The sequence below is a fragment of the Erpetoichthys calabaricus genome, chromosome 17 (assembly GCF_900747795.2).
Source record: "Erpetoichthys calabaricus chromosome 17, fErpCal1.3, whole genome shotgun sequence".
Classification (NCBI taxonomy): Eukaryota; Metazoa; Chordata; class Cladistia; order Polypteriformes; family Polypteridae; genus Erpetoichthys; species Erpetoichthys calabaricus.
The window spans coordinates 27936440-27963334 of record NC_041410.2 but is presented as its reverse complement, the minus strand read 5'-3'; the positions used below and the strand labels follow the sequence as shown (position 1 = coordinate 27963334).

The window sequence follows — 26895 nt, the reverse complement described above, 5'->3', positions numbered from 1 at the left end:
CCGTTGGCAGAGGTCCCAAGAGAGTTTAAAAACCTAAAATTTTCTTGAATTAATGCCGCATTCATAGGAATGTTTCTTGAACGAGCATCACTGAGCCACATAAAAAAGCCACATTTCGGCGTCTTCAAATGCAGCAGTTCGCATACGTTTGCAACCCGAGATTTTTCTTCTTTTTTGTATATGACAAAGTCATATGCATTGCATTTGTCATTCCAACAGATTGCACATCATAAACATTAACACTGATATCGTTTTGTTGTGTCTGCCGTTTCTATAGGAGGGTGACAATGAGTTAAATTCCAATGGATGTTTTTCAAATGTTGACGAGCGATAAGCAAAAGGTATCACTGAAAACTACAGAAAACAAAAACAGCAAAAAAACAATAGAGGAAAGTTCGAAGAAAGAACTTTTTTTTTTTTACAGTGTTTCTGTTTGGGGGTTGTTGTGCAAATGTGCACAACTGAGCTGCGACCACAGAACTAACTACTGTACTCTGTGGATGATTCATTCAAGCATTTCAAGGTCACTTTGTTGTAATGGAAGTATCTGCTGCTGAATGTACTTCGTAGTAACAAGATTTCTATAGACTCGTGTCATATGGGGAAACTGTCAGAAACAAAAATACTTCGTTGTAATACTCTCTCACCTCGGTCTCTCTCCTCTCTCTGCGCCGCTGCAAAGCCCCGCCCGCCTAGCGTTCTGAAAAGTGTCCTCAGTGATGGGGGGGGGGGGCTTTTTGCTGTAGCCCTTCACTGAGTGTGTCTCCGTTGCCGGCAGTTCTCTCGCGGCCCGGCTGTCAGACGGCCGGCCGCGGACAAGGGGGTTGGGGACCCCTGCTGTAGCCCACCATACATTAATGATTTTTTTTCCCTACATATTAGACATTTTTCAAAGCATAAAGCATCATATGCAAAAAACCCATCCCAGAATAAAATGGTGCTTGGTCAAGCAATTAAAGGAACAACACAATATTGTAAAGAACTATCCATCCATCCATCCATCCACTTTCCAACCCGCTGAATCCGAACACAGGGTCACGGGGGTCTGCTGGAGCCAATCCCAGCCAACACAGGGCACAAGGCAGGGAACCAATCCCGGGCAGGGTGCCAACCCACCGCAGAGTAAAGAACTATATCGTGCCATTAAAGAACTATCATTTTTAGGAGTGTAACTGGAGATTCGAGTTTAATATTTCTAAATTGTTACAGTTTCAGTTTCGATTTTCCTAGAAATAACCTCCATTGTTGCTTTCTCAGAGGGAGTGTCCTTTTAAATTCCATAAAGATGTATATAAAAAGACAATTCCTTGAAAGTATAGCCAGTATGCAAAATGGAGCTGTTTCTCGTGAGCCTGCTTCTCTCACTGGTCTGCACGGGTAAGGAGGTTGTTTGTGTGCGTGGACAAGGGTAATATTGTGTCTGTCATGTTTCATTCAATGATAACTATATGTGAGGTTAAATATTAGGCTGAAGCTCTGAACCTGTTCATTTTTCTTTTTCTCGTAAAACCGTCGTACGTCTATGTAACGCACTGAAGCATTTTAAAGCATATAATGAAATATATTGGTTATAATGTCCTGCATTAATCTGAAATTATGTCGCGACTGTTTTGGTATTAAAGACTTTAATCATCACTCTGATGAACGGCATTTGTTTTAACTCGGATTAATAATCTTTCGATGTCATTGTTTGCATTTTTTATAACAGGTCCTTCTTTGTTTTTAAGAGTTTTTCCAATTCATTACGAGATTAATGTACAGCATCTTCATTATCGCGTTTACAACGAGTGCAACAACGTGTACACTCAGCTGATGCAACTTTTAAGACATAAGCGAACATGTTATGATTTAAAATGTAGATACGCTTTCTGTTTGTGTGTGGTTGAACTATTTAAAACATTAAAAGACCACCTTAGGTATGCTGCTGCGTAGTTCTTAATGTGACTTCCTTACAGCCCCGAAGTTGGTACAAACTGCATGCGTGTGCTGCGTTTACGTGTTCTTTACATGTCATCTTCGGATTTTCTTGACTTTTGTTATCTAGAGTTACGTGCTTAAGCTAATGGGCAACTCAAAATGGCTTTGTTTGACTGAGAATACCCATAGATGAAGTGTTGCTCCGTCCAGGGTTGGTTCCTTCCGTCCTCGCACCCTATGCTGAAAGAAAAGGCTCCAACCCCCCGACTCTGAACTGGATTGATTGAGCTGAAGGACTGATGCACATGTAAAACTTTTTAAGTTATTAAAATCGTGTATTAATGTCGTTATTGTATATCTCACTAATGTTTTTTTTTTATCTTTTATTGAATTTATTAAAAGCAACATTCCATACATTCAAGTCAAACTTAACACAACTAAATTCAAATCAACCCCCAGCCATGAGAAAGGCCAACAGCCAGAGTAAAACTGTTGAGAGTAGTTAAGAGAAAAAAGAGTCTTTTCCCCCAATATAAGAGCTTATTCTTAAATGTTATTGATTAGATCCTGCAACGTTTTAAAAAAGTGTTACACAGATCCTCTAAATGAGATTTTTTTTCTTCCAATTTGAAATAGTATATAAGATCAGTGGGCGGCACGGTGGCGCAGTGGTAGCGCTGCTGCCTCGTAGTTAGGAGACAAACTTTCAAAGTTAGTTCACAGTTGCGTAGTAAATTATGAACTAATGTGTCAGGTACTTTATGCAGACAGTTCATTGCTGACTTTGAGCCTTATTATAAAGAAAAAAGTGCGAAACAAACACGGAGTTCAATTATACTTAATTAGTTGCGAAACGCTCAGGGACGAGGTGTCGATACTTCCACGTTTTTACTTTAGCGTTCTCTCGCTGGCTATACCGTCCCGCTACATTGTAAACCTGGATGGTACACCTCCTCCTTTTCTTGTTGGTTTAATCCATGGCGGTATTTCCAGTATCAACATTCACTCACTGATTGGGTGATTTTGACAACGTGGTAACCTGAAAAGTTCAGAGCTGCGTTTCCTGAAAACGATGAAAGTTGCTGATTAAGAAGCAGCTTTAAAATGCAGGCACGTAAGTTGCGAGTCGTGCGTTTCTGCAGCCCCGTTACATGAAAGATTAAAGTTCTATTTTGTAGTGAGAAGTCAAGCAAAATGACACCTTTTATTAACTAACTAAAAAGATTGCAATAGGCAAGCTTTCTAGGCAACGCAGGCCCTTTCTTCAGGCAAGATGTAATAATCACATAATCCATCCATCCATCCATTATCCAACCCGCTGAATCCGAACACAGGGTCACGGGGGTCTGCTGGAGCCAATCCCAGCCAACACAGGGCACAAGGCAGGAAACAATCCTGGGCAGGGTGCCAACCCACCGCAGGACAATCACATAATCAAATTTTTAAATTATGCAGTCTTTTACGTTTACACAATACTTACATGAAGTAATTGTATTTCATTTTGCATTATAAACTACCACGAAAAGGGTTACAGTACAGTTGTTTCATGCAGTTCACTTGGCCCAGTGAAGATGACATAAATACTCCAAGGCACAATATCCGTAAAAAGTCCTTATGATTACAAAATCATTTTGGGGTTCAATGCAGAGAAGCTTTATGGAGGGTACAACAAGGCTGCAAGAGGCTGGGGTATGATTGGGTATCAGTTCTAGCCCACTGGTTTAATATATTTAACGTGTAATTGTTGGTGTCGTGAGCTTGTAGTCGGAGCCACTGAGACAGAATTCAATGGATGTTTTTTCTGGGAAGGCTTCCTTTATTGCAGCCGTACTCTCTGTCTAAATGTAGCAACCCCTTGTTCCTGTCCTTCTGTTACTGTGCTTTTGGGAAACGCAGCCCAGATTGGTGAATTTATTACACTGTGAGCAAGAAATAATAGAACTATCACGAATATATGCAGCAATATGAACTGTGAACTTCTACATACAGAAACAAACTTTTATGGTTGAAAACAAAAAGAGTGGAAGAAACAGAGCCAAGCTACAAAATTACCCTAAGCTCCACATAACTCTTATCATACCCTCAATCAGCACATCATGGTGTGAACGCAGAACATTCTGAAAACCACAGGAAAGGCGTCTGATTAACACCATCGTCAGAAATGCTGGGGTTAGGCGTTAGGGTAGGGGATAACAGCCAGAAGGCATGCCTGGGCACACAGATCTCACAAAATAAATTTAAGTTAAAAACTATACCCTTCCTAATACCATTATAAAATACTTTAAAAGTGTATAAAATACATTTATACCCCATAACATTGGTCCTAAATCTGTCCAAAATGTAGTTAAAAGTGATCTATAAAATTATCCGTGAAAAAAACACCAAATACTTCAACTAAAGTGAGGGTTCAAGATGTGGCACCCCTTACTAGCCGAATTAAGAAGTGTTTATAATCCGGATTAAAAAATCAATTAAAATACTACCAAATCTAGACACTAAATGGGTGTACAAATAGAGATGAAAGGAATCTGTTAAAGACACTAAAATCATGTTATAAAAGAGCAAAAATCATAAAAATTATACTGACACTAAAAAATATTTTAATATTGGAGACTTGTTTAAGGGCTAAAAATAGTTTTAAAACAGGGTAAAGGACAGTTTTTAGGGTTAGGCAAAGAAAAGAAAGGATTTAAGATTAGGCATGAATGTGTAGAATATATAGGAAAACAGAGGGTTATAAAATTTAGGGTTTGTGAGAGGGATTGGGGAATCTAATCTAATAGGGTTACAAAGAAAGGATAGAAAAGAAAGGGTCTTAAGGTGGCGCCCAGGTAAACAGTGGGGTTAAGTTTAGAATTGGGGCTAGGAGTTGGGGATCTAATCCTTTTCAAAAACGTTTTAGGGTTAGAGTTAGCTCAGTTTGCTTCTTAAAGAAAAAAAAATTCAGAACAGTCAATACTGCGTAGATACAGGGCCGTTTCTGACCTATTTTGTAGCCCTTTCACACTATCATACACAGACACACACACAATCCATCTTACTAACCGAAGGTTGTAAACCGGATATGGACGCAGGGCGCTGGGCACATTGAGGCACACGCGCACTGCCGCCCGCCACAGAGCAAAAAAAGAAACGAGAGGATTCGAAGGTTGTATTACAGTACGGACGGAATCCCCACAGGTCCATGCTGTGACAACGTGCGCGCCTACAACGCGCTTGCGAAAGGAGTCACGGCTCAAACCAAAGAAAACACAGAGACGAGACTACGACCTGTGAACTACACCTGGGGTAAAGCGTGCACGCCAGGTTGTACAGCCGCCCCGACGCGACCGCCCACACCACCGCATATACCTTCCATGATATGTCTTCATGCAGCGGTTTCCCACCGAGGCGCATATTGCGCTGTGGTGCTCACCCCACAGTCAGACGCAGCGGCTTCCTAGAGTAAGTAGGTGGCCCCCAAACAACACAACCTGTTCAAATGTAGATCACATAACGGTCATTCAGTTTGGCGCCCACCCCAGAGTCCAGAGTCAAACGCAGCGGCGTCCCAAAACGCTGTGGCGCCCGCCCCAGAGTCAAATGCAGCGACTTCCCAAACCGCGGCAGCTTCCCGGAGTCAGTAGGTGGCGCCCAAATAACACAACGTAATGCGCTGTGGCGCCCGCCCCAGAGTCAAACGCAGCGGCTTCCCAAAACGCAGCGGCTTCCCAGAGTCAGTACGTGGTGCCCAAACAACACAACCTGTGAGCCACACTTGCTCTAATCCACTGTGCCAGTAATATAGATCACATAACGGTCACAGACTCTAACCCAGTGGCTTCCCACACTCAGTGGCTGGCACACGAACACCACAACCTGTAAACTGAACTTGGTGTGCAAAACTGTGTCGGTGTCAGCAAAGGCAACGGAATCACGTCTCCACAAAACGAGACCACTTTACTACAGATATGCTTATGTAGTTAGATGACATGTCCCCAGACGCACCCACCCTCCATGATATGTCATCCATCCAGATATCGGACGGAACAGAAACTGATTGCCATTCTTGGATTTCCGATTCGCTAGCGAATCGCGGGCTTACTAGTATGCTACTAATACAGGTTAATTACTTGTTTAATCAAAAATAAATAAATGTAAACCGAATAATAAAAGAATTTTATAACAATAGAACCACTTTGCATGTAAATGTAACATTTAAAAAATATTTTTATTGACTTTAATTAGAAGCAAATAACATTCCATACAATCAAATCAAGCTTAACAAACCAAAATTCAACCCCCACCCAGGAAAAAAAGAGGAGAGACAGCAGCCAGAGCAAATCTTTAAAAGCAGCAAGGAAGGATGAGTATCATTTTCCCCAATATAGATGCTTGTTCTAAAATGTTATTGATTAGATCCTGCCATATTTAAAAAAAATATTTTGAACAGATCCTCTAAGTGAGAATTTGATTTTTTCCAATTTCAAATCTTGTAGAACATCAGTTAACCCACTGACTTAAAAGGGGTGGGCTAGGAGTCTTCTAGTTGAGCAAGATAAGTCTATGTGCCAATAGTGAAATAAAGGCAATTTACAGTTTGATTGTCCTTCTCCACTTTAAGACCATGTGGGAGTCCACCAAACACAGTTGCTAATGGATTAGGAGTGATTGTGACACCAAGGCTGTCTGAGAAGCATTCAAAGATTTTTGTCCAAAATTATGTTAATTTGGTGCAGGCCCAAAACATGTGGCCCAGTGAGGCTGGAACTCAACTGCTAAATAACTTATTTAACAGACAGTAACTTTATATAGAAAAGGAAGTAGCACTAATAAATAATACAAAGGGCGTTCAAAAAGTTTCCACACTTTTATATTTTCGTTGGAAGTGGTGAAGTTGGAAAAATTGCATTGCAAAGGAAGGTGACTATGTAGAAAAGTGATGGCATTTGTTTTTGAAATTCGTAATAAATAGAGTTAAAAAAAGTGCGGAAACTTTTTGAACATCCCTTGTATTAGAAACACGTTGCTGGTAAATGGAGTGAGTTTTAAAATTGGACGTACCTTGACTTTCTTACAGTAAAATCATTTATAACGTTATTATATCATATATTCCTAGACATGTCTCTGTTACTGCTGATCATTGCAAGGCCATTGTGGTGGTCTTGTGACACTGTAAACCTCAAGTAATTGTTTATGAGCTTTATGTTCGAGAAGCTTCTCCCTGCAGAAGCTACATTTATATTGGCTGCAACTCTGAGGGTTATCCACATATTTGGATGTATTTCATTTAAATTTGTTTCTTGCAAGAAAAGATAACAGTTCCAGCGTGGGTCATGTTAGCTTTAGAAAAATCCAGGAAAACGTCCATTTCTTGTGTCAGTGCTTTCCCATCAAGGTCTGACTGGTCATTATAGCATCACTATCAGGGACATTTTGGGGGAAGGGACAACAGCACCATGCTTGTGTAGTGCTAAAGTGTAGTGCTAAATGTGTCCCTGCGTAATGTCCTCCCTAGAGTGTACGTATTCGTTAAAAATCCCTGGTAGTGTAGTGGTCACAGTGCCCCTACTGCAGTGCCAGTGCTCCTGCCTCCAAGACCTCTCTTCAGGCTCAGTCTCTCTCTCCTTAGTACCTGCCAACCTGAGGAATAAGCCAAGCAGGTGGCGGCGATGACAGGAAGCAGCTACCTGGACTCATTTGCTCATGGAGTCATTCACTCAGTCGCTCAATGCACCTGAGTCAGCCGTCACTCACCTTGAGGCACCGCACTTGAAGAGGAGGAGGAAGAAGGGACTGGAACCGAGCTGTGTGTCCATCTAGCAGGTTGCGCATCACATGGGAAGACACCGGGTGGCAAGTACTGACTCCTGGTCTTGGCATCAGCTAAATGCTGAAGTCAATAATATTGAACTGCAGAGCCATAGTACTATACATCACCGCAGGTCTAGGGCAGCAGCTCTTGACCAGCAGTTATAGGACGGAAGTTAAGGTTAGGGGTTAGTATTATTAGCATGTAGGATAAATAGTTAAGGTTAGGAGTTAGTTAATGTTTGGGGTTAGTTTTGTTAAGGTTATGGTTTGGTGTGTGGCAATCAATTTGATTTGTGACAAGTTATAAGCATTTAATAATGAACTGCTAGTCTAGATATGTGGTGATGTCACTTCTGCTGTGAAACTGCTGGTGTAGACCTACGCTGATATATATGGTCCTGTGGCTCTGCAAGTGGATGCTTTTCACCGAAATTGAAGCGGCTCTGCCTCACAATCATGCATGTGGCTCAAAGGTAGCAAAGAGGCAGGGCACACTGCTTGCAGTAGTGTATAATGATTATTGTACGAAGGAATTCAGCTGTCAAAGTAAGTTGAGTACTGCTTGCCTGTAATAGTGCAGATGGAGCTGGTCAGAAAATTACACTAAGAAAGAAGATACATCATCACAAAATAATCAAATGAGCACAAGACAAGCCTTCTCAAATCTAAATCTAAATCTAAATTCGTTCTTTATTCAGTCTGATTATGTTTTGACATAACATAAATGATTACTTCAGGTTTTTTAGGTATCAAAAAAACAAAAACAAACAGGGTATAGAAGCTGAAGATTGTGTACTTAAATTGTGTCATTCCTTGACTTCTTTTCTCACTTCAAACATCGCCTGAGATCAAGCACTATCAGGGCAAGACAACAAAGTAAGACAGTGGTGCCATAATGGGGTAGATAATTAGGATGATTTCATTGGCCTGTGGCTGAGTGGCATCATTTTATCAGTTTCTGTGTTCAGCTCTTGAACAGACATTTAAAGATAATATTTACTTACTAGCCAACCCGTGGCGTAGCATACGCCGCATAATTATGTATCGATGGGTGAAGAACACTTCCTGAACGACACAGTTGTCCAAATGGCGTGGGTTTATGGATACCACTGTGAGTGAATGAAAAGATCTCTGGAGAAAGCAACATACAATTGTCCGTGACTGAAAGCGGGATCGTCTGTGACGAAGAAGGCACGCTGGTGAAAGTTACTTCATCAGTAGGGATAAGTGTCAGTACTTGTAGATTAAGGTGTAGCGAGTCTTTGTTGTTGACGCTTAATATAGCTTGCGTACTGAGATGTTCCGGAGTCACAGTTGAGAAACACTTTTTTAGTGTCATTTAAGCACAGGGAAAAAAATGAACATGTGAAACATCCGTAATGTAATAAGCCACCAAGAAAAGTAACATTGCAACAATGCCATCTATGACCCGATCGCTGTGCACCGGTCGTGCAACTGTCGTCTGTGCACCTCTGAGCCACGTTGTCCTTTCATTGTTTTTTGCGGTTCCGGCTGCTTTTCTATATATAATCCACCAAGTCACCCGACCATGGTAGAAGGGGGGTGCTGTAGGGGGGGGTGCGTACACAGGGCAGGGACGTATTCAGAGGGAGCGTATGACCCGCACTCAGTGGGTATTCCTCATTCGTGGGGAACAATTGCAAGCCCCGGTGCCCATTACGAATGGGGTTCAATGGTTTACCCACGCCTGTCGGTGCCGGGTAGACACATGTTCATCCATTCAGTGTAGCGCGCGTGCAGAACCGGACATCACATACCTGTTAATGCTCAATCTCACGTGGCTGAGAGCCACTTGTCCCTTTAAGAAGTTGGACGCTTACCGCTTGGCGATCGCGTTACTATTAAGCAGGAGGGAGTCTCATTCGTTTTCGGAATTAACCAGACTAATCGCTCAACCAACTAAGTACGGCCATGCAACACCACGCACAGAATCGAGAAAGAGCTATCAATCTATCAATCCTCTCCGTGTACGGGCAGGGTGAGGTTTCCTGTGTTGAGTCAAATTAAGCAAGATTTGTGTGTGGTGAGTTGTTGCGTCCGGGCACATGAGCAGGCACTGTGAATGCCTTGAGAGTGTGGCTGGACGCGTGCCGGGGAATAATGAGTATCTATATATCCTCTTAGATATAGATAGCGTCTGATAGTTGTGATGGTTTTACACTCCAGTACATTGCGGTGAACGCTGGTAACAGTCAGGCAGGCAGACGTATTAGAGTCGGTGCTCTTAGAGTTGGTGGGCGTGTCTCTCTAGCGGTTCGAGTTCTTGGGCGGTGCTCTGTCGTTTGTATCCCACGGTCGGACGACTTGGTGCATCATATATGGAAATGCAGCCAAAATCGAAAAGAATAATGAAAAGTCAACGTGGCTCAGTGGTGCATGTGGAACAAAACCCTGCATCCACAGGGGTTCACCAGGACTGAGTTTGGGAAACACTGCTGAACACAGACGAAACCGACTCAGGTGAGGAGTTGGGGCGGGCAAAGTGGTTGCAGCTATTGATTATTCAGTGTTGTTTGCCTAAGTGTCTGATCTGCTCAACGGGATCATAAATAAAAGGAAAACAATGTGAAGCAATGTCACAGGTGATCTTGTGGTATAGCGGGTCCACAGCTCCCCTTCAGAAGGCCATTTTTAAATAAATAATCATCGCACTCACAGCGTAGCGAGGGGCGTGGACATGTGGCTGAAACGGTTTCCGGGTGGAGTCGTGCTGCAGGCATTTCTCCCCTGTGCAGTGTGCGACCGAGCGAGTGAGGAGAGAGAGAAAGCCGGTACGTTACAGTGAGCGAGAGCAGGCTCGAAGGCAATGTGTTCCTGTGGTATAGCGGGTCCATAGCCCCCCTTCAAAAGGCCATTTTTAATCAGGCGACTGACAGTAGTGGAGTCAGGCACAAAAAAGGTTGCAGGGCCTGCATCGGTGAAGCAGGTGAGACGCTAATGAAAAAGAGGTCCATGGCTTATTTGTTTTTAAAGACTGCTTCCTTCATTGTGTTTTAACCTCAGTTTTAAAGGATTGCGCGGCTCTCTGTCTCGCGCTGCCTGTGGGTGTGCCTCTGTCTCTCTGTGGCGCTGCCTGTGTGTGTGCGTGGCTCTCTCTCTCGCGCTGCCTGTGTGTGTGTCTCTGTCTCTCTCTGGCGCTGCCTCTGTGTGAATCAAGGTTCCACTGAGGTTGACTAATGAAAAGTCAACGTGACTCAGAGCTGCAAGTGGACTGTGGCACAGACAAACAGAAATGACGGCATGTTTTCCGAGGTGTTACGTCCGAGTTGGTGGGCCTGGCTCTGCGAGTTTTCATCGTATCCAATGGTCTAAGAGTTGGTGGGCGTGGCTCCTTCCTGCGTGTGCCATTGGCGTCTTACTTGTCGGCGATTTAGTGAATCCACGCCCCTTCCGGCGTGCTTTCCATGGGTGGCTACTTGTCTTCCGGCTTAGTGAATTATATATATAGATAATGTAGATACTGTATACTACAGTATGTTGCTTGCCAAAAGTAGCAATCTCCTTTAGCCAGAATGGTCCATTCCAGTCCTCACAGACTTCAATAGCAGAGCATCAGTAGCCCACTTGGGAGCCAAAGATAATTAACACATTTGTGTAAGTCAAATTCTGGGTTCCGTAATACAAAGAACTGCAAGTAACAGTAGTATGTTGCAACTGGAATTTTGTTGAGATATGGTTTGAAGGCAAATGCTGACATTGGATTGTAAAGGAATGGATGTTTGTTTTACCTTTGCACACCTTTTTCATCGTGTTAATCATGTCTTGATGTGCAATATTGCAGTATTTTGCAGATATGTTGTTGTACATCACTTCTATTATTAGCCTTTGCATAAATATTTATAGTTTATTATCTTCATTAGTAACACTTACAGCTATACCACCTCATGTGAAGTCTTGGAAGTTTTTTTTTCCTATCACACTCACTCACTTTTTGATCTACAAGTGACGGAGTCACAGCTTATTCTAAACACTTCTCAGTACCCTTAAAGTATCTCTCTGCATTTGTTCTTGTTCCAATTCACTCCTAAACTTTAAATTCCTGACCACTATTTTTTGCTAAGGCATTCTTATTAATGGAAATGGAAAATAACTGGCATGCTTTTGATTATCCTTTTATTATTATAACGAATTAAAACCCCACCTTTAAAGAGATATCTTCAGTGTCAGTAATGGGTGCCTACACCAACAATCAACGTGACAGAATTAGTTTCCATCTTACATGGCTGTTGCTTAAAACACAAAGTCTAAAAGAATAAGGCAAAATGAAAAATATTCATGCTACATTTATCACAGTTGTACTGTGTCTGTAAAGGAGAAATAAGACCCCATTTAGTTTAATCCTGGCTGTTCTTGACTTCTGGCTCCACTTGCAGCCCTCGAAAGATATTGTCATGTTTCAGGTAGGGCTCCTCCCCTGGCTGGGGTTCAAAGTTTTGTTTCATGAAATTTTTTGTTAATTTTTTGTGTCATTGATTTATGTTAATGTTGCTTGCTTTGATTATGATCATTATTCTTTGGTCTTGATCTAGTCTATAAGCTGTTATGTTTCATGTGTTTTGTGGGTGGTCTCCCAAAAGACGGGGCTACCTGCCCTAAATCCTGGCAGTTCATTTAGAGCTTGTTCACCTGGATTCCATTTTGTTTTAGGCAACTCCATTTTGCCTTTTGTGTACAGAGTTTCATTCTTGTTACAAGTATTTTTTTGGAAATAACCCCTTTTTTAAATTTTTTTTATAAAGATTCTGTATTGTCCTAATATCTAGCCAGGGTATGATGGTATTCCCTCATCTTGTGGTCATTTTTTGCAAGTGTTCGTGGAAATTATTGAGATTTATGTGCTTTGGGACTCCTAGTCCATGGTAGTTACCAAATTGGGTCTGCACAATCAAATAGCAACATTTTTTAAACTAACCACACCCTACACTTCTTGTGATTTTTTTTTTCAAAATTTTGCTTCATATTGTTTGTTAATCATTCCTGATAAACACTCAAACTCATTACATGAAATTTAAGTTGCTTTGAAAACATCTGCTAAATAAAACTCATTATAAAGAGGACTAAACATTTACAGATCATTACAATGCAACATTTAGTATATTCAGTTACGTCATTTGTGAGACACAAACACAGGCATTATCTTATTCAATTGAGTCACAGTGTGTCCATTTCTATGAAAGAGATTCTCTTCTGGCTTCAGGGAGCAAAAGACTTCACTTAACTGGTGAAAATAAATAAATGAATACTGCATTTAGTTTGTTTAAACAATCCTGGGTGATTTTGTATGGGTTTTATATGAACATTACAGTTACTTTTATATGTGCAGTAAAGCACATATACACATAGTTCTTTTTGATCACATCACTTTGTATACACGGAGAAATGTGTTTTCAAGCAAAAGGGCTTTGTGCTTTGCAGATTCACCACAATTAAAAGTATTAATAATGTAGAGAGGCACAGTTATAGCATGCATGATCTGTAAGGATTCAGCCTCTTTTTGTGGCTTATTTTAGAGCTTGCTATCAGGAACAAGTTCTCACAATGCCATCAGTTCTAGATTTGAAGATACTGCACCTACATGGAATTTCAATGGCTCTTGCACTTAATTATTGAATATTGCTATTTTTGTTTTCCTGCTGAGTTTTGTTTTGCATGATGCTATTGGTGCCCTAATAATAAAGTACAAAAAGCACATGCAGCCCAGAATCTTTAACCTATTTTGATACATATTTGAATATTTACTTATTTTTAATTTCAATATTCAAATCTTACTTTTTGGCGAATCCAACAGCCATAGTAAGTATAGGACTCAACTAGGGCAATACCATTCTACATAAGTAAAGTTATCAAAAACTAAGTTGGGGGGTCACACAGGTAACAGGATGCAGGGTTGGTTTGGTCTGGGTTGGGAAACCATTATGATATCTTTTTTTGGGGCCCAAAATTTCTAGTGACTCTCATGTAGCGAGATAATATGATCCTCAGGTCTTAATGTTGTTGGCAGTGTACAACAGAAGGTGATTAGAACTAATCTGTAGACTGTCCTGATGTGGTCTGCTGTTTATGGTCTGTGTGGTCAGCTGATCATCACTGGTAAGTAATGGCATACACTATTGGAAACTGCATTAAATCATATCAAAACGTCTGCCATTGCGTAAGCAGACTGTAGGATTATTGTAAATATTATTCACTTTGAAGCATGAAATGTAGAAAGAATTTTAAGCAGAGGTGGGAGGTTATACTCAGGAATTTTTATATGGCAATGCAGTGGGATGTGTGTTTCATTTCAGATCCATTGCTTGATAAAATACCATTTCATACAGTGGAGTATGAAATGGTTCTTTGCATATGAAATTGGTCCCTTGGGCCTCTAAAAAGGTTCATAATATGAAGACAAAAACAGAAATCTTTAATGTATGGTAGGCCACCTAGAAGGATAAAACAATCCAATTATGTAAATGTAAATGTAAATAAATAAATCCTCTTTCTGGATCCTTGATATGGATCATTCTTTTCAGAATCAAAAGTGGATCCCCTATGGCTTCACTCTGAAGGACCACTCTGGCACCTTTATTTTTTGATGTGTAGGACCCCTTGTTACTGGAGATAGCAACTGTTGCAGTGTTTAGTGATTTTTGTTTTGATATACTTTGTTAATCCTCAACAAGAATATTGTCTTTTTTCATGACTTTGGGGGTTAGAACGTAGGGTTATGCATTGTACAGCACTCCTGGAACAATATTCAGGTTTAGAGCCTTGCTCAATGGCCCTACGGGGTAGGACCCCTTTGGGGCAGTAACAAGATTTGAACCAGCAACCTTCCAGATACCAGTTCAGATCCATCACTTCATTATGATGATTAAAAATCAATTGAAGTATAAAATTTCTGCAAATTGTATCAGTAGGCTAGGGTTGCCAAACGTCTGAATTTGAGTGGGACAGTCACGCATTGCCTCTTCAAATCATGATTGAACAAAAATTGTATGTTGAAGAAAAATCTTAAATCAATTTTTATATTGAATATCTAATTAAAGATGCTTGCTAAATTTTTGTCAGCCTAGAGTACCACCTTTTATAAATAACATTTCTAACTGTTAACTGAATCTGAGTGTTTGAATCGTGTGTGTTCGTGTATGCTGTGTGCTTGTGTCTTTGTACGTTTCTCATGCTCATCATGGTTGCTCGTGTTTGTGTGTAATTTGTTTTGAAATTGAAGTGATAATTGTTCTGTGACTACTCTATATATGTTCTCTTCTATATATTGTAAAAAGAACATACAAAACAAAGAAAAAGCTTTTGGGATTCACCCCGTGTATTTGAAGGAAGTTGGTCAATGAATAGGGCTTTACAGACGTGTGTTGAAATCAGAACAGAATTGCATGAGAAAATCACTGATATATATAGCTGTTAGAGGAGAAGTGATGTAATGCGGAGATGGAATTCTAGGAAATGGAAATGACATCAGGTTTTGAAGGCTGCAGCACTTACTGTACTTTGTCACTCCATTGTGGTGTTTTCTAATAGCTATCATTGAACACCAGGCAGAGAAGGGTAATACTCTGAAGATCCGTCTTCAATAATCACTGTTAAAGTTCAAAATTATTCTTAGCACCCGCAGTTTCTTCTTATTTATCTGGATAACTAGAAATAAGGAGACACCTGGTCTCATTAGCAGCCTTTTTTAGCAATGACTGGGTAAATGCATTCAATTTCAGATACCCCTCATTAAAGTCCAGATTATCCATCCAGACACTCATCTGGTTTCAGGATCAGCTTTGGCAGACATGAATGCATGTCAGCTCCTGCAGGCCATGCTCAACCACAATTTCATCTTGCTAAGAGGCCTGATACCATTTCTTTGGCTGTGATTATGGAGACAAGTTGATGAAGAAGTCTCCACTGCGAGTACTTGGGAACTTGGGGCTAGTGTTATAACAATCATTTGGAAAAAGAAGCATTTTCTAAATATTGGAAAATTAAAATTGAATTCATGGTAAGCCGAAAGTAGCCCTGTCTTTTATTGTGTCAAAGTACCCTTCAGTAAAGATGCTGTTTGCAATGTGATGTTAACTTGTTGTCCAAATCTGGATGACAGCATGGCATTTTAAAGACATATGGTAATAACTTTCCTATTTCTGTCATTCTCCTAGTGTCCTCGTTGACTTGTTATCAGTGCACATTTCTTACTGCTCCATGCTTTGAAACAGAGACAACTTGCAGTTCACTGGAAACAGCTTGTCAGAGTGCAGCAACCACATCCTATTTAGGTAAAAAAAAACGTAAAACAAAAAAACCAAAACAATAAGAATAAAAGTTACAATTATAATCGGTTAAGAAAATCAATGAAATGGCAGTTGGACCTGACATTGTATACAGTATTCACAGTGTCCGAGTATTTTCATGTTCAAAGACTAGATTGTTAATATTGATTTGAAAGCAGTACAGCAGCATTGACTTTTAAACTGGCAGCACACAGGTTGTTCTCTTTCACTTTATTGTACAAAAGTATAAAGCATGGACCAGATCTTCAGTTAGGATATACAGTAAATGTGAAAAAATGGAAGTGGGCACACAAGCTGAAGCCATTTCTTTTGACACACATTTTATGTATTATACATTAATGAAGGTTACTCAGAATTTTCTCTCTTGCTTTCCAGTACTCTTTCATTAATGAAAAATGAAATAAATGAAAAAAACAATTTAACTTATTAATGTCATAGTGTCAGGAGAAATATTGAATATTTTCAGTAAGTTTAATTGATCTTTTATGTTCCAAAGCACACTGAAATGCAACAACAACAAAAAAAAAAAAGAAATGAAAGAAAAAGAACAAATTAATATTAACAGCATTATAACATTTATCCAACATTTAAGAGAATTACAGCTTTAGTAAATATGAATACATTACAATACAACACTCCAAATAAGTAATATTGCTTAAGGAGGAATACTCCTTTGATCAAGTCTGAAAATGTTATACTGTCCTGCCACCAGCCAGAGGTAAAGAGAAAGGAAAAAAGCTTCTGACATGAATAGCTGTGATTCCGAAATATTTTGCTGCCTTCTTACATTAATAGACTATAAATGCTTTTAATTACCAAATGTTTTTGTTTTCCCTAATAATGGCTAATCACTGTATTCCCCACTCTCTGAGAAGCCTACATTCTGAATGTGAACCACTGCCATTTCTTTCTTAGATGTAGTTGATAAATAAAGCTCCTATTGCACACTTACTGAAAGTGTAACCTTCTGTAACCTTTCTACAGAAAATGTGATACTTATGTTAATGTTCTAAAAATATACATTTAGCTAGAATTGTGTGTTAAATGTACCTGTCTTCGTATTTTTTACAGAGGGGGACCCTTTTAATAGCATTACGAAAAACTGCTCAACTCCAGATGATTGTGGTGAAGTGTCTGTGAATCTACCTGGAGCACGGGTCACTGCCAACATTCAGTGCTGTAGCACAAGTAACTGCAACACTGGCTATGCTCCAGGTAACATTAAGTTATGTTCTCCACCAGGGCTTTTATTTTGTGTACTTTCTCATGTCTAGGTTTATGCTGCATCCATTTACCTTAGAAGTCGTATATCGGAGCTGGGAATGACATCACAACAATGTTGACTGCATTCCAGTAAAAATTTGAAAAACCAATATGGATTCATCCAGGAAAACCTTTGTTCTGCTTGCTTCTTTGGAATAAATACCAATTGATAGCAACATATTATGTGGTATTATTTGCATTCAAACATTGTAGCAACATGTCCACAGGTAGAAGTTGGACAGTCCTGTGTGTGCAACTGCTTTATTGAGACACAAATAGACATTACAGCTTTCACTAAAGTTTGGGTTGCATGTCATCTTTCTGGGTTGACGAATTTGAGTCAGACAAATTTGGACTTCACAGACCAGGCCAAAGTTTCTGAATTTCAAATACTACTTGTGTGGATGTTCCATCTGAAGAGTCCGACTAGTAATTTGGAAATTTAGCAACTTCCAAGTTGAAGTGGAATGCAGCATTAGTGTGGGTAGCACTACTGCTTCACAGATCCATCATTCTGGATTTATATCCTGTACCTGGGTGTTCCTCATGTTGAGGTTCTCCCCATGTATGTGTGTGGGTTCCTCCATGTTCTCTAGTTTACCTTCCAAATTCTCAAACACTTCAAATTAGACGACACAAGACCCAGTCCAGGTTGTTCTCCTGTTTTGTACCCAGTGCTGCCATTCTTGACAGATTGGCATTGTGTACGTGAACTGGACTGAGTGAGTTTGAAGATGTTATGCTATTACAGCACAGTGAATGATGCTTCTGTATGGCAAGAAGAAGAGTGCCATTTAGACATTTAGATAAATGCAAGGGCAGCTGATCTATCCCTGAAACAGAAAAAAAAAAACATTTTCAGGTTCCTTTTAAAGGTTAACATTGACAGAGCCTCAGCCAGATCTAGAGAGAAGGAGTTCAATGCAGCAGAGACTACAAGGCTAATGGCTGTTCCCCAAGATTTTACATCATGAGGCTTTACAACACTGAGAAAGTGTACATCAGAAGATTTTGGGTGTCAGGCAGCTTAGAGCAGGAGAAGAAAAGAAGACAAGTCAAAGGTGCTGAATTGACAGATTGGTAAGTCAGTGGAAACATTTAAAAGATTAATCAAAATTAGATATTAAGGAAGTGTAATGAGGACATTGTGAAGTAATATGTTCATTGAATTTGATCCTTGTCAGTACGCTAGCAGCATTGTTTTTAATCTGTCATACTGGAAGACCATAGACTTTTATTGTCTTGCAGAATCAAACTGTCTCCTCTGTTTTACACACAGCTTACACTAACAGCACTCCAAATGGCCTGAAATGCTGTGGTGATGAATATTGCCTTTCTACCGTTCAATGCCTTGGAATTGAAGATTCTTGCATATCTAATAAGTGTAAGTAAAATCCAAAACGGGCCTCTCTTAAAGAATAATCTGTGTTCTCTTTTAAAATAGTGAAGATGATCCGAGTCTTCTAACTTGTAACTATATCCACTGCCCCTTGGCTGTCATATTTTTGGTTTGATAGACACTTTCACATTTCAAGGTCATTGGTTTCATATCTCTCACCACTTACTGAAGCCTAAACAGACTCCCTCCATTAAATTGTATGAGTGACTTTCCATTACAATTAGGTATATCTAAGGCAGTGGTGTTGCACAGAATCCATGGAATAATAATGGAGGTTGGGCCCCTTCTCTGAAAAAAAGTATTTACAACAGAACCCCGATTTAATGTTAACATATTTAGAATTTTCACAAATTTATCATATGTTGTTGACATAAAAAGCTTTTGTCTAAAGAAGTGTGAGTGTTTTAAGGCACAAACTGTTTTTCACACGGTTACTAAAAGTGACTCTATCCTGATATTTTCTATCCTGATTTTTGCCATGTATCTGTTTTTTCTTCATTTTTGATTATTCAGATCTATTTTCCAACTGACCTATATCTGTCTATCCAGAATGTGCTCCACATGCATAAAATGAACCAAACAATTTTGTCAGACAGATACAAACTCAAAGATGCTGGTTGCTGCTCTATTTCACATCATTTCCGTGCAGGTTCATGCAAATTTGTGAATCCATGATGGCAAGGAAGAGAATCCATCCATCCATCCATTTTCCAACCCGCTGAATCCGAACACAGGGTCACGGGGGTCTGATGGAGCCAATCCCAGCCAACACAGGGCACAAGGCAGGAAACAATCCTGGGCAGGGTGCCAACCCACCGCAGGACAGGAAGAGAATCAACAAACAAAAGACCAGAGCTGTTGGTTGGAGTGCATTTATCCCTACCAGTATTCTGTACATAAATAACAAAAGGCCCAAAGAACAGGAGATAGGGGTGGTGACAGCATTATGGATACGAACAGTTGTTTCTAGAGTAGTGTAAGTACTTTCTGAATGGTTTTGATTACATGATGTTTTTTTGCTAATCATAGTTCAATAAATAATAAGATAACTGTTACATTCAAGAGAAAACATAGGAATTCAGCTGCAGTGTGAATGGAGCAGTTCTTCATTTCAAATATCAAATGCAAGATGGTATACTGTGTTTTTCAACAATGGTGCAGTTACTCTGCACCATTTATGAAACGAAATTACAATCAGAAACATCAGAAATAACAGTAATAATTCAACAGATTAAATAGTTCAAACCCGGACACTTCGGATTGGATGATAACTATTAATACTTAAAGTAACTTCAGTGAAATTGCATATTAAAGACCCGAAACAGAATAAATAAAGACTTGCACTAACAGGATCATAAGAAATCTTTGGTAATTTCTTGCATTTAACCGCTATTTTTTTGTTTCTCTCTCGTTCCCTAGAAAATTGCTAGATGGGTGTTCTCCTGTATTTCATACACTTTTGTCATCTGCTGTTGTCAGAATCTATTCAAAGAAATGTTTAGAGCTTAAACTAAAGTCACACTCTGCCCGGCGAATTTATTTCAATTAGGAACAAAACTGCTGTGGCATTAACATATAACAATGAAACATTTTGAGACCCCATGTTATAATTTACTTATTTCTGTTCAAATACAGCATTACCTTATTTTTACCTGGGTCTGCGGCTGTCTGGTTGTTTAGCTCATCTTTATAAATAAGCTTGTGGTCATCTGTAATGGAAAGAGTTGGCAAAAAGGACATGGAAAAAAAGCCTTTCTGTCACACTTGCCGTGATGCTCCACTCACTTGTTGTCCAGTTATCTGCTCTCTTGATGACACTGATAGCATTTCACCAATTCCCTCTTCCACTGATGCTTTAAGTATTGATGTTTTTTTTGGTAGTTTGGCAATGGCCCGTTGCATTAGTTGCTTGATTTGGGCAGTGTTTAGTTATTTTCTTTACCTTATCATGATGAACCTAGTCGTTGGCTACTAGATGAGTTATGCAGATTTGATGTATTTGTTAAGTTTCAGGGCTTTTTCTGTCACCTATGGACTTGTGTACCATTACACCCAATTGTAAGCTACATGAACAGCCAACATATTTTTAAAATTTATAAAAAACTCTTCACTTTAAAATGCAATTTCATGTGGTAAATTAATATACGTATAACATGATTTTGAAGAAATAACTTTGACTTGAAAAATACCATGGTGGCACAGTGGGTAGCGCTGCTGCCTCGCAGTTGGGAGACCTGGGGACCTGGGTTCGCTTCCCGGGTCCTCCCTGCGTGGAGTTTGCATGTTCTCCCTGTGTCTGCGTGGGTTTCCTCCCACAGTCCAAAGACATGCTGGTGGATGAAAGGGGGTTCTCTGCACATGTTTGTAGCGTTAAGGCCATGAGAAATAACAATGCTTTAGTTGTTTAATTGTGCTTTTTCCCAAAATGTTTAATTAAAGTTAAACTTTTTTCAACCAAAGAGGACTTCATCCAATGTCGACAAGTGTAACTGCTTTCATTAGTTTCTAATATGCTAAGAATTTTATTTAATTAAAAGGAAAAAACTTTAAATTTAAATTTTAGTAATAGTTTTCTTTTTTTCCTTTTTTACCTTTATGGAAGAGAAATAGCAACACTGCTGCTTTTAAAAAGTTTAATAGCAAGTGTAAACTGATCAGTACTCTGGAGGTATGTGCTGGGTGTTGATTGCCCTTCATACCCCCTTTGCCATCTTTTTAAAAAAATAAAATATGGTGACCCTATATGAGTGAACATATAAGGATAATCTTTCCACATAACATTTGCTAGTAGTGCTTACGCACCACATAGTTTGAAGTTTTAACCATCAACAAGTTACCCCTATAACCCAGCTGTGAAGGGATCACATTGAATAATGACTTAAATTGTGGAAGTAGTCAATGTTTTGTTTTTGCATGAATCTAATAGGTGTGGCAGCAGCCACACCACATGCACTTCAGAAGAGGTCATCCACCTGAAGCTAAGCATGTTTGGGCCCGGCCAGCACTTGGGTGGGAGACCAACCTGGAAATCTGGGTTTTCTGTTGGAAGAGATGATGATGAGGTCAGTAGTGGGTGCTTACACTATGGTCTGTGTGTGGATCCCAATACACCAGTGCAGTGACAGGGACACTGTGCTATAAAAAATGTCTTTTGGATGAGATGTAAAATTGAGGCACTCACTCTCTATGGTCATTAAAGATCCCTGGATATCTTTCATAAAGAGTAGGGTGAATCCAGATGTCCTGGCTAAATTGTCTACCATGGCCTATTCATTCTGCATCCCTAATCATCTCCTGTCTTTTATCACTTCACCACATAATAGCTAATGTGTAGTGAGTGCACTGGCTCAAAATGGCTGCCGTAGTATCATCCAGGTGGATGCTGCACATTAGAGGCGGTTGAAGTAGCTTCCCACTCACTATTTAAGGAGCTTTGAGTAGTGAGAAAAGCGCTATATAAATGTAAAGAATTAGTAGTTTTGTTTTACTTGCTTTGTTAACGTTAACTTTGTCCTCACTATCTGACTGGGTTTTATCATCTGGTGTGACAGAAGTACAAATTCTTCTTAAAAGAAAGCACTTTGTGACAGTTTCTACCTTTCTTCAATCTGTCATGCATTTTACTGGTCTTGATTTAGAACATATCCCCCATTTCTCATAAGACAAAGTTATGACATCTCAAATGGACTGAAGAACAGTCCATTATGGAGAGAAAAATGCAGGAAGTCTAAATTATTTTGCAGTGTCAATAAAATATAGTGTTGGCAATTAAAGGATTTACACAGAAAATGCTTGTACTAAGTTGTGATTGCTTTTTTCTGTTGGTGGACAAAGCCGCTTGATGCTTTATAAGCTTCTTCTTGATTGTGCCAGAAAAAGATCCAAAGCTTTGGAGCCTCAAAAATAGTAACAAATGATGGCTCACATAAATCATAACAGCCATGAACACGAAATGGCAGAGGGAGCACACGTGGAAGCCTTTGTTGATTTTACTTTTTCAATCTGACAGGTGTATTTAAATTCCAGGAATGCTGTGTTTGTTCATTTTGATCTCATGTTATTATTTAAATGCAACATTAAATGTCCATGTCTGTATGTTCCGACAATTTTCCACAATAAAATAACATTTAAATGGGTTTTCTTTAACATGAAGAATAAGAATACATTATAAGCAACCCCAATTAATAATTATGTGACTAGTTTTTCATATCAGTATGTAGTCCAAACACAGAATTGCAGCATACAGTGGCATGAAATAATGTTCAAAAGGACAGCAGTGTAAAATTCACATAAAAACTGGCCAAATGCAAGACAAGTAAAGAACAATACTACACAATAAATAAATAAATAAATAAATAAATAAAAACAGACACTAATAAATAAAAACATAATGACAACTACTCATAATAAAAACATCAGTAGTAACAAATGTAATACATATAATTAAACTACTACAACATCATCTGAGGGTGGAGGGGCCAGCACAGAGTCCAGAGAGCCATGGGCTAGAAGATGTTTCAGAACATGACAGAGCTTGTTTGCAAGATACAGTAACTTCTACCAGATGGAAGTGGGACGAAGAGACTGTGGGAAGAATGGAAGCAGTGTTTAATTTAGTGTTCTTGACCAGTTCCACTGCAGATCCCTCGATATAATAATAATACATTTTATTTATTTGTTGGCGCCTTTCTAAACACTCATGGACACCGAACAATGGATAAAACACAGATTATAAACAAAACTAAAATACAAAAATTAAAATCAGACAGAACAAATTGTAATCAAAGAGAAAAAGCAGTCTTAAACAAGTGAGTTTTAAGTTTAGATATGAAAAGTGAAAATGATTCAATATTTCTAAGCTCAGGTGTTAGTGAGATCCAGAGCTGGGGAGCAGAGCATAGGACGAAAATTACTGAAATTAGTCGGATCGGCACCAGGTTTTTTCAGTATTGGGGTTATTGCAGCAGTTTTAAAAGATGAAGGAACAGTACCAGTAGTGAGAGAAGAGTGGATTATAGCAGAAATAAGAGGGACCAGAGAGGGGAGGCAGGCTTTGACCAGAACTATAGGGACACGGTCCAGTTGACAGGTGGATGGCTTAGACTTACAGACAAGATCTGAGATTTCTGAGAAAGTTGGAAGCTGAAAAGAGGAAAATGATTGAGTTGGTGGGTGAAATTCAAATGAAGTGCTGGAGGAATCCGTACAGAGAGACTGATAAATCTTCTAGATTTTGTCATTATAAAAGGACATAAGGGAATTGCAAAAATCAGTTCAGTAAAGGTGAGAAGGTAAACAATCCGGGGGTTGTGTGATATTATTAAACAATGAAAACAATGACTTGGTGTTTCCTTCATTGGAGTAAATAATGAGAGTATAATAGTTAGATTTAGTTTGGGCAATACAGTCCTTGTAATAAAGTATATGGTTTTTGTACATCTCTTTGTGAACAAAGAGTCCAGTTTTTTTATACAACCGTTCAAGTTGCCGCCCTTTGGCTTTCAAAAGCCGAAGTTCAGGCATGAACTAGGGAGCAGAAAAGGAGAAAGAAACAGATCTAGTTTTTAATGGAGCGAGAGAGTTAAGAATACCATTAACTCAAGTGTTATAGTGTGAGACCAGTTCTTCAGGAGTGGATAAATTATGAATGTTCATAAGGGAATCAATACTAGAGGAAAGACAGTCTAAGTTAATAGTCTTAATATTACAGAAAGACATGAGACGGGAAAGCTTAGTATTGGAAAGTACAAGTTTAACATTGAATGAAATAAGAAAATATGAAATAGGGTTTGGACAGCATAGGCCTTTTTGAAGTGAACAATCATCTTTTTCATCTTGTCCATGTTAAGAGACAGATTACTTCACTTGCACCAGTTCATCAATTCTTGTATCTCCATTCTCTAAGTCAGGGGTCTCCAACTCCAGTCCTGGAAAGCTACTGTGGCTACAAGTTGTCATTCTAACTCTTTTCTTAATTAGTGACCAGCTTTTGCTGCTAATTAACTATTTCCCTTTGTTTTAATTGACTTTTCTTGAGACTACGACCGCTGAATTGATTCTTTTTCCCTTAAACAGCACCTAAACAAAAATTTGATGTCAAGTGAGTCAACTTATGCATTTTTTTACCATTACCATTTTTTTAGATGTACAGGATGGATTTACATGGATGAGTAGAGGATGTGCATCCAGCAATGCATGTGGACCCCAGTTCTCACAGATAACTCTTCTAACTGGACAAATAACCTGCTGTAAGGGAAACTTCTGCAACCACGCCAGGCGCATCACCCTGGACATCCTTCTGGCTTTGCTCCCAATCGTTGTACTCAAGTTCATTTTTTAGTGGTCAAAACAGCTTTAGTCATAAATGCAACTCCAAGAGAGAAGTGGTTATCTTTACTGAATATTTGCTTTTGAAATATTCAATCCATTGCAAAATTTCATATATGTCAATTTTGTTCAACTTTATCTAAGCATACAATGTTATAATGTTTTAAAATAATACTTTGTATTTTAGATAGGGTTACCGATTTTTATTAAATTGATATACGTCTTTTGTTATTGATTATTAATGTTAAGATTTGGCCTCTGCCTAGTTACTGTAATTTACTATATATATTCCTGAATATATTGTTAAACTGATGAGATGCTGCTGTCATCGCTGACTTGAGCTTTGGCTTGTCTAAATGTTGAGCACTGAGCATCTGATGGCTACCTTATGTCCACAACATCTGTGAATGTAAAAGACTTTGAGGAATGTAAAGTGGGGTATATTAAATACTCCTGTACTCATCTGGTAGCACTGTGATGATACCACCAATGGGTACTGTATTGGAGGAATAGCTTATCCGACAATGCAAGTGCGAAGATCCAGAACAATTTTAAATATAAGGTGGAAAAGATATAAAACTGGCCAGCCTCAATTGCTTATTAAGTGGAAAGAACTATCAGATCTCATAGCAGGTTATGGTGAGTACAGGTATTGTGGCCTTTTGAATATTTAATGATGGAAATATTACCTTTGATATGATCAGGCAGAGTGGATAAAAACAGTAGGTGATTTAGAGACTTACGTGAACAAGATACATTAAAAATTAAGCACATTACAATTAAAGCTGAAATGTGCATTCCAGACTTTGAAGTGCAGTTTGAATTTCTCCATGTTACTGACCAGGAGGGGTTTGCATCTTTCTGCTAATGCTTATCTGTAATAGAAATGATTCACTCTGTTATGAACACTCTAAAGATGAGTCATTCTGAATAGATTTTTAACCAGGCAACTTTGAATGGAATGGACTTCTTATGTCATATTTTATTTGTGGACATGGCAGGCTGGACCTGCTGTATACAAGTGCTGATGCCTTTAAATATACCTGTGGTACGTCTAGACAGGTCTCACCATCTTGCTGCTACCTACAAGCCTGTGATTGATAGCAGCACCTCTTCATTATCTAAGGCAGAAGGTCTTGTGTGTTTAGGGTGGTTGTTGTTTGTTTATTATAATATAAATATATAAATATAAACATATATATTTATATAAATTATATATTTATATATAATTTAATTAATTAATTTATTTTTTCTCTTGAGCTTCTATAAAGTGAAAAATTTCCTTTGCGGACAAATAAATAAATCTAACTTAACCAAATCTAAAGAATTGGTTTTCAATGTTATTTTTATATATGTATTCTTGTACTGTTCCATGGCATTTTAGATAACCTGAGAAAAATTTATGGGATGTGTGTGATTAATAGAATATAGTATGAACAACCACACACTCAAAGCGTAAGAAGACGCCTATTTTTGCCATGTAGATGCTAGTAGGTGACAGTCGTATTGCTGCAACTATGTGCTAAAAGAAGGCACACTTTAATTGGAAACATGATTATCTATATACAGTACATGAAAAGACCATGGACCTTTATCTCATGGCCATATTATCTATCACAGGGGTGTGCAAAGTCATTCCTGGAGGGCCGCAGTGGCTGCAGATTTTTGTTCCAACCCAATTGCTTAATAAGAAGCACTAATTGCTCTAGAAACACTTCTGCCTCATATTAGTTATCTCCCTCGTTAAGATTTTGAACCCTTATTGCTTATTTAAGTCTTAAACAGCTGCATTCTTGGTTTTTAATTGCTCCTTATTAGCAATAAGATGCAAATGAAAAAAGAAACCAGCAGTTATCCATTTTGCTTGTTACCCTTTACGCCTGTGTGTATTTATCA

General features: G+C 39.0%; 1 protein-coding gene across 2 annotated transcripts in view; it reads left to right on the top strand.

Annotated features, from left to right (window-relative positions):
- Positions 1 to 25217, top strand: part of LOC114667359 (phospholipase A2 inhibitor and Ly6/PLAUR domain-containing protein-like) — a 167487-nt gene extending 142270 nt beyond the window's left edge. Inside the window, exon 6 of one of the 2 annotated variants that reach the window (XM_051920271.1) lies at positions 24949 to 25217. In XM_051920271.1, the coding sequence (XP_051776231.1) occupies positions 24949 to 25012 (64 nt within the window). In that variant the 3' untranslated portion in view covers positions 25013 to 25217. Of the gene's footprint in view, positions 1 to 24931 lie in introns of both variants that reach the window. The other variant, XM_051920270.1, reaches the window with a different exon arrangement.
- The last annotated feature ends 1678 nt before the right edge of the window (positions 25218 to 26895 follow it).